We start from the raw sequence: 9,500 nt of genomic DNA on the forward strand, positions 1-9,500 counted from the left end.
AAAGTTACTATAAAACAATAATTATGAAGCGAGACCTGACACGGCAGCTCGCGCCATTTTGCAGAGCTTCTCGGGACCTGTGGTGACAGGTCTGCACTAAAACTGATGAAATTGAAAAAACTTTACTTTTTATAACCTTTATATAGTAAAGAGTATAATATAAATTGCTAACCATGGATAGAGTTAATCTTAAGTTACTATAAAACAATAATTATGAAGCGAGACCTCACACGGCAGCTCGCGCCATTTTGCAGAGCTTCTCGGGACCTGTGGTGACAGGTCTGCTTGAAAACTGATGAAATGGAAAAAACTTTACTTTTTATGGTCTCTTTATAGTAAAGAGTATAATATAAATTGCTAACCATGGATAGAATTAATCTTAAGATACTATAAAACAATAATTATGAAGCGAGACCTGACACGGCAGCTCGCGCCATTTTGCAGAGCTTCTCGAGACCTGTGGTGACAGGTCTGCATTAAAACTGATGAAATGAAGGAAAACATTAATTTTTATAGTCTCTTTATAGTAAAGAGTATAATATAAATTGCTGACCATGGATAGAATTAATCTAAAGTTACTATAAAACAATAATTATGAAGCGAGACCTGACACGGCAGCTCGCGCCATTTTGCAGAGCTTCTCGGGACCTGTGGTGACAGGTCTGCACTAAAACTGATGAAATTGAAAAAACTTTACTTTTTATAACCTTTATATAGTAAAGAGTATAATATAAATTGCTAACCATAGATAGAGTTAATCTTAAGTTACTATAAAACAATAATTATGAAGCGAGACCTCACACGGAAGCTCGCGCCATTTTGCAGAGCTTCTCGAGACCTGTGGTGACAGGTCTGCATTAAAACTGATGAAATGGAAAAAACTTTACTTTTTATAACCTTTATATAGTAAAGAGTATAATATAAATTGCTAACCATAGATAGAGTTAATCTTAAGTTACTATAAAACAATAATTTTGAAGCGAGACCTCACACGGAAGCTCGCGCCATTTTGCAGAGCTTCTCGAGACCTGTGGTGACAGGTCTGCATTAAAACTGATGAAATGGAAAAAACTTTACTTTTTATAACCTTTATATAGTAAAGAGTATAATATAAATTGCTAACCATAGATAGAGTTAATCTTAAGTTACTATAAAACAATAATTTTGAAGCGAGACCTCACACGGAAGCTCGCGCCATTTTGCAGAGCTTCTCGGGACCTGTGGTGACAGGTCTGCTTGAAAACTGATGAAATGGAAAAAACTTTACTTTTTATGGTATCTTTATAGTAATGAATATAATATAGATTGCTAACCATGGATATAGTTAATCTTAAGTTACTATAAAACAAAAATTATGAAGCGAGACCTGACACGGCAGCTCGCGCCATTTTGCAGAGCTTCTCGGGACCTGTGGTGACAGGTCTGCATTAAAACTGATGAAATGGAAAAAACTTTACTTTTTATAACCTTTATATAGTAAAGAGTATAAGGCTTAATATAAATTGCTAACCATAGATAGAGTTAATCTTAAGTTACTATAAAACAATAATTATGAAGCGAGACCTCACACGGAAGCTCGCGCCATTTTGCAGAGCTTCTCGAGACCTGTGGTGACAGGTCTGCATTAAAACTGATGAAATGAAGGAAAACATTAATTTTTATAGTCTCTTTATAGTAAAGAGTATAATATAAATTGCTAACCATGGATAGAATTAATCTAAAGTTACTATAAAACAATAATTATGAAGCGAGACCTGACACGGCAGCTCGCGCCATTTTGCAGAGCTTCTCGGGACCTGTGGTGACAGGTCTGCACTAAAACTGATGAAATTGAAAAAACTTTACTTTTTATAACCTTTATATAGTAAAGAGTATAATATAAATTGCTAACCATAGATAGAGTTAATCTTAAGTTACTATAAAACAATAATTTTGAAGCGAGACCTCACACGGAAGCTCGCGCCATTTTGCAGAGCTTCTCGAGACCTGTGGTGACAGGTCTGCATTAAAACTGATGAAATGGAAAAAACTTTACTTTTTATGGTCTCTTTATAGTAAAGAGTATAATATAAATTGCTAACCATGGATAGAATTAATCTTAAGATACTATGAAACAATAATTATGAAGCGAGACCTGACACGGCAGCTCGCGCCATTTTGCAGAGCTTCTCGAGACCTGTGGTGACAGGTCTGCACTAAAACTGATGAAATGGAAAAAATTTTACTTTTTATAACCTTTATATAGTAAAGAGTATAATATAAATTGCTAACCATGGATAGAGTTAATCTTAAGTTACTATAAAACAATAATTATGAAGCGAGACCTCACACGGAAGCTCGCGCCATTTTGCAGAGCTTTTCGGGACCTGTGGTGACAGGTCTGCATTAAAACTGATGAAATGAAGGAAAACATTAATTCTTATGGTCTCTTTATAGCAAAGAGTATAATATCAATTGCTAATCATGGATAGAATTAATCTAAAGTTACTATAAAACAGAAATTATGAAGCGAGACCTCACACGGCAGCTCGCGCCATTTTACAGAGCTTCTCGGGACCTGTGGTGACAGGTCTGCATTAAAACTGATATAAGAAAAAAACTTCATGCTTTAAATTGATGAGTTGATTTAAAATCAGTCTCAATAAAATCAGTCTCTATATTGCATTCGGCTCTTTTACATGTACATCATAAAGACAATGAATATAAATAGTGAGACTTCAGGACTTCAGGACAGTGAGGAGTGTTGCCGAACTGTGATAGTGAGCAGATAATTTTCAGTGTCTTATTGCGGAAACGAAATATCAAGACCTCGATTCATCTAGCGAAAATATTCTCTTATAATGTGCTCTTATTTCTACATTAATTAATTCATCTATGCCTGAAACTTATTTTTTACCTTTAATACAGAAATAAGTCATAGTTTACACATAAATATTTTCTTCTTATAAATCAACCTTTCAAATGAATTATTTGTCAGAACATTTTCCTTATCGTTATTGTTGAATCATTTTCGATATTAACGACGGGTCAGAATATTCATTCAACTCAAAATGTTCTTCCATTCGTCTAACACATGCCTAGATATTTCGCCGTTTCGTCAAATATTGTCATGAGTTTGGGTTTTTTTGGGACCTGACATGACAGGTCAGACCTGTCATGTCAGGTCTTAAGACCTGACATGACAGGTTCTGGAAACTCTGCAGACAGACATCAATCGGTTTTTCCCGGGTTTCCCAGATATCTAATAATCTCGAGCAGACAGACCGATCCAAATAAAAAATCCAGCAATGTGAATGTACAGACCCATTTGTTTCCTTCATCTGTTCCTCTACCTTTGAATCGTGATCACAGCACAGGGGCTCGTATCAGAGTTGTAGGTAATTAGGTATTTAGTGTATAAACGATAACCCCATAACGTGGCTTACAAGTTACATTACTTAGTCAGTAAGTCTGTCTGTGGTTTAGTTTCACGATCGGATATTTTCACAAACCACATATTGGTGTAAGCCCATCCGATTATAAAAAGCTTACCACCAACGATAGGTAACTAACTAACACTTACTGAGCAGTTGATGGTAAATGACCTCGTTCGCTGATTAAGAAACTTTACACCACAAACACTAATCGATTCGTCATACCGGCCGTAGTAGGAGCCAGAGTTGGGTAAGAAAGACCACTATTTTTCTAATCACAAAGCCTAAATTATTGATTGCATGGCTATAGGCCTATCCACAGACAGGCATAGGGACTTGTAGTTAGTTACCTAATCGTTGGTGGTAAGCTTTTTATAATCGGATGGGCTTATACCAACGTTAGGGATGACAAGGACCAAAACACGGTTGAAAAAAGTAACACTTCAAAAATATACTTTCTATTCACTTCAGTCCACAATTAATGGCTTAATTCACAAACTAACACAGGTACCTTTCGAAATAATCCAATTTTATGTACGTTTCGAGTGATTAATCAACATTATTTTGAGAAATTAATTAATTTCTCCACAAATTTCGCCATTGGCCGCCATTTCTCTGTATTGCACATGTGGCATGATAAGACAAGGGGACCTACAAGGATTTATATAAAACTTTCAAGACGAAACGACAATTTTTATTTTTGATGGTTTTCCAACTTTTATTTCAAGTCTTCGTGTTTTCCATGATAAATAATGAAATGATAAATTTCTGGTAAAAGAAAAATGTGAATAAGTGTTGATTTTTTAATTTTTTTAAATTTCGTCGTTTCGCTTTGTTAGTTTGTGCTGTTGTCCTGGGCTCAGTCCACAGATGCCAGCACCTCCAGTAATTTTCAAAATGGCAGCTGTTGACTGGACGGAAATTTACTCTCACTTTACGGCCGATTTGCACATGGATTAAGATCGTCAGGTGAGGTGTTATAGGTATCAGACAAACTACGAATCTGTTGTGCGTCGATTACAACAAAAATGAGACAGATATCTTAAGAGACAATGAAATGCCAGGCAAATTACTCGTCAGTCAAATTGGCTGACGAAGATTTCATACAAAAATGACCTTCCCATTCCTGACTGTGGTTTGTGAAAATATCCGATCGTGAAACTAAACCACAGTCAGGTTACTGACTAAGGGACTTGTCACATTTGATAAAGAATGAATAAAACCATTACCGGTACCATAATGACCAACCCCAATATCATAATCTGAAAATACAGGTATGGCGGAGCTTAGTCTGAATACCAGTCGTTGTTATGGGTTCCCTATGGTTTGGGAAGCGACGGCTGTACTAATTAGACTAAAAGGTGGAGCTGGTCATTTATTGGTTTTTTTAGCTGGTTTTATTCATTCGCTATCTTGATCTTGATTATTATACTGCATCGACCGCGTATTCGTGTATTGGTGATGCAGGGAGTTGCACAATGGTATTCGCTCTGAACACTCTGATTTAGTTCTGTTTGGTACTGCTAGCAATTTTAACAATTCCCAGTGATCACAGAGGCCTGACAATAAGTTTTTGACCGCAGTGTCCCAGGTAATAAAAAACTTTTTTACATGGGCCTATAGTACCTAGGATACTGGGGTCAAAAACTTTTTGACTCAGGCCCCTGTTATTGCTATAACACTTTTCAATCATATCATCATGTTATGTTCGTTGTGCTTTCTTTTATTTTCAGTCAAAATCCACATGACATTTTATTAAGAGTTGCATTAGAAGAGTCCTTAATTATTTCGGAAACAATTCAGCTAGCGCTATCAGATTGGGAATATTGGTCGTGGAAATTCATGCCCGATTCAGAAACTAAACCTTATTAATGTTGTTTATGGAGATTTGTGACCTGTAGCCTCATAACTATGAATTCATCGGATAGTGCGACGCAAAATACACGTGAAAAACTACTAACCATTTCACGGAATATTACCAAACGGGATTTACCATACCTGAAACTGTTACTGTCCGATTATTTAGACTGCGACTCGGCCTCAATCACCGACACTCGGGTGTTGTTTAAACAGTTAGAGCTAGCCGGACACATATTGATGGATGATAACGATTTCGGTATAGTGAAAGAGGCTTTGTATTATATGAAACAAATCAAACTATTGCATAAAGTCGGCATTTCAAAGAATGACATCGAAACGCTGATTAAGAAACAAGGATCAAACATCTCTGGTTATAGGTATGATAAAACTAACCCAATTCAATCGAAAAATTTTTCTTAACCCTTTCAGTACTGACTAATAAATGCCCTAAAGTGCTGGAGATAATTTGAAAATTCCACCCCATTGCATAGCATTGCTATAGTGCATCTACACTGCAGCGTGGTGTATGGCTATTATTCAACTATTTGACAGGTGCGGCCATCTTTCAATGGAAACTAATTACTAATCATATCAATACACCATGGTGCGGTGTACTAGCAAAGTCCATTACCGATTTATCCACTGCAATGCGGTGTAGACACACTAAAATTGTTAAATTGTGACAACAAATACGTAGTAGTATATCGATGATCTTTATATTCTGTTTTGTAGATTGTTTCTGTTCGGACTTGCGACTCGCCTTAGCAAGAGAGATATTAGTGATATTATGTTTCTGATAAGCGCAGATGAGATTCCCGTAGAAGACCTAGAAGCAAACTCCAATCCGGCCGGTTTGATAAATCTTTTTGACAGTTATGGATATGTTTCGGAAGACGATGTTGACACCTTGAAAAAGCTTGTTTCAAAACTTCCTAACAAATCAATAAATAGATTTGTCAATAGTTATGAATGTTGGTATTTTGTCTATATAAGATCAATGTGAAAAGGAAGGTGTTATGTAAACGGTTGTAAGGTTTTCATATCATTTTTCAGTAGCTGTACCAAAAGAACCTGACAGCAGTCACAATGGTGATGATGAGTCTGGTAGTAATTTAGTGGTTAAATCAATATCAGCTAAAGTGAATTCAGGAGAGGATACAGAAACGGAATCTAATAGTTCGCTAGGTTCGGAAAGTGAAGTTTCTTGCAGTACATTGGCATCAACTGTTATCGAGAAGCCTGTTAACTTCAATGAAAGTAATGTACAATCAATTCCAACTACAGTGTTCGAAACAAAGGACTCAGGTGTAGAGGGCAACTCAATTATAGAAGGAGCAGGTAAGCTTGCGTGCTGTTTACTGTTTATTATCCAGCATCTTTGTCAGGCACTGCTTTTCATGAGGATAGCCTTCATAAGCAAAGTATTTCATCGATGGTCAATACTTGAAAATTTAGCCACGATGATTGAAATATATCTTGGGTGAGCCATTAGCCGTAGAATACGTTTTCACAAATGATATGATTACCCCGGTATTCATTTGTTTATTTTTCATAGCTTGTGGACACCATCCAGAAATCAATATTCAAAATGACAGAATTATACCCGAGATAGATTATAAAATGACTTCTAAACCGCGAGGGAAGTGCCTTGTCATGTGTAATTATAATTTTCCCGGGGTAGCGGAGTTGGAGGATCGAAACGGTTCTGAGTGTGACATAGGTGAGGGCAATCAATTGAATAACATTATACTTATTCAGTAAACCTAATCTAATACTGACATGGCCAAGTCGAGACTTTTGACTGAATCAGACTAAAAATCTTTTCTGGCTTCCTTATTTAGTTCTTAATCCATTACTTTGATCAATTTTTTTGGCTTCTGTTTGAGACGAGGTTTACTGTATAACTCATGCTAAAACATTTTGAATTGATAATACAGGAATCAGTTCCCTTACATATCATTGCTTTTTTTTTCAATTTCAGGTAACATCCATTATCTGTTTAGTGAAAAACTCCATTTTGAAGTTCATATATACCGTAATGAAACTGCCCCTAAAATGCGCGACATTTGTCGACAGTTTGCCGTCGGTATCGACCATTCGAAATACGACTGCTTCGTGTGTTTTATTCTAACCCATGGCGAATTGGGCTGTGTTTACGGCACTGATGGTGAAAAAGTTAGAATAAGCGAAATAACGTATTTGTTCAGTGCTATGCCTTGTCCAACGCTGAAAGGAAAACCGAAATTATTTTTCATCCAAGCGTGTCAAGGAGCCGATGCCCAACCTGCGGTGGATTATGAAGCTGATTCTGATGGACCAATGCCAGACACAATTCCAAATGAATCGGACTTTTTATACGCATATTCAACATTACCTGGCTATCGATCATTTCGAAGCCCCAAATTCGGTAGCTGGTTTGTGGTTAAATTGATTGAAGTCTTCGAAGACCACTATGATAGGTTGGTTCACATGATTGTTGATTTTCTAGAGAGTTAATTCATTTATCAATTTCTGAGTTTTTCCAAATTCGTGTAGCAAGAAAGTATGAAATAAAACTTCATCCAAAGAGATATATAACCTTTTAAATGCATATCAACGTATCATTCAGTTTTTTGTACTGTTTTTTTTTCAAGATGTGATCTTCTGAGTATGTTGACTATGGTAAACAGTGAAGTCGCTGATTTGGCTACGCAGGAAGGAAAAGGTCACGTTGCCATGTGTCCTGCTCCGATGTATACTTTACGGAAGCAAGTGCGGTTCATGTAGGAAGGTGCCACCATTGAACTCTGGTTTTTATTATCTATTTGATGTGAAATGAAAGATACAAATGATAATAGTAATGATAATAAAAGGTGTCTTATATAGCGCTAAATCCAGCTCATGAAAAAAACCGCTCAGAGCGCTTCACATAAAAGCCTCATTAAAGAGGAAATGTTTAAGTTGCCTCCTGAAGATCTCCAAAGATGTTATAGACCGGAGGACTCCAGGAAGCTGATTCCACAAGGTTGGGCCATTGATGGAAAAGGCTAGAGACTTGAGAACTGAAAGACTTTCTATTGTATCTAGGGACTGTTGGAGAGGACGGCAAGGGACATGAATATGAATGGAGGTCACAGAGATATTTAGGAGCCAAATTATGTATGCGCTGGAAGATGAAAATGAGAACTTTGTACTTGACTCTTTGTTCAAAGGGTAAACAATGTAATTCCATAAGGAAATAATGATGATAATACCTTATTATTTCATCGTCAATTGAAGTTTACAAAAATACAGGATACCGTACTTATGTGATAGAAGGAAATGATGATACAGATATATTTAATGAATTATCATTTCATAAGTAATTATGGATAATGTTATCATTGTAAATTAGGACATTATGTTGTCTATTTTGCATGGAATGTCACATACTAATTTGGTTGGTAAAATCCATCTTACCAAGTATCAACACAAATGAAACAACCGTAGACTCCGCCCAAGTCGCATCTGATAAACTCAGATAACCGGTCGACTCAACTGATGTTTTTTGTTTAAATATTTTTTTTGTTTCACTATGTAAGCTTATGAAATACATAAACATTTAACTCAGATAACACTGAAGTTGGAGACAATTTTATGGTTCCAAAAGATCCGACTTAAGAGAAGTCTGCTCTGTACGTAGTCAGTAACCTGTCAGTGGTTAAGTTTCATGATCGGATATTTTCACAAACCACATAGGTATAAGCCCATCCGATTATAAAACGTTTACCACCAACGATTAGCTAAACTAACTGTAACATGTTTTGAGCTGACATTGGGTTTTTTGTTTCATCCGCCATCTCATGTGATTAGCCTTAGTGGTTGTTATTTAAGGAAAAAAATAAAAGAATCTTTTACATTATTTCTTTTCCTAGTGTTGTCGATTTGAGAACATATATTCATTATTTTAATCACAGGGGCTCGTCACGATAGCTGGGGGTCGAAAATCAAAGATTTGACCCAGTATCCTAGGTACCACGTGGTACCTAGGATACTGGGTCCAATCTTTGATTTTCGACCCCCAGCTATCGTGACAAGCCCCTGTGATTTTAATGTGAGAGAGGTAATATTTCATGGGTGATTGCATCTGAGTGGATATATGCATGATGTTGACCAGGCAACACCCAATCATCGCCACGTCTTCTTGACCGTTCATAAGGATTTCATACATCGATTCTAGTCCAATATAGTGTAATAGTTAATTGATCG

The 9,500-nt window shown here is 36.5% G+C and overlaps 1 protein-coding gene across 2 annotated transcripts; it reads left to right on the plus strand.

The window, feature by feature from the left end:
* The first annotated feature begins 3,256 nt into the window (after positions 1–3,256).
* On the plus strand, positions 3,257–9,121 carry LOC141901547 (caspase-8-like). Of its 2 annotated transcripts, XM_074788869.1 has the most exons (8): positions 3,285–3,377; positions 3,570–3,663; positions 5,147–5,650; positions 6,006–6,244; positions 6,327–6,611; positions 6,829–6,993; positions 7,255–7,732; positions 7,907–9,121. In XM_074788869.1, exons 3-8 carry the CDS (start codon positions 5,325–5,327, stop codon positions 8,037–8,039), a joined length of 1,626 nt encoding a protein of 541 aa, XP_074644970.1. In that variant the 5' UTR covers positions 3,285–3,377; positions 3,570–3,663; positions 5,147–5,324; the 3' UTR covers positions 8,040–9,121. The 2 variants fall into 2 exon arrangements, with proteins under 2 accessions (XP_074644962.1, XP_074644970.1); XM_074788861.1 differs by lacking the exon at positions 3,570–3,663 and having other exon boundaries at positions 3,257–3,377.
* Positions 9,122–9,500: the final 379 nt, after the last annotated feature.

The sequence above is a fragment of the Tubulanus polymorphus genome, chromosome 1 (assembly GCF_964204645.1).
Source record: "Tubulanus polymorphus chromosome 1, tnTubPoly1.2, whole genome shotgun sequence".
Taxonomy (NCBI): Eukaryota; Metazoa; Nemertea; class Palaeonemertea; order Tubulaniformes; family Tubulanidae; genus Tubulanus; species Tubulanus polymorphus.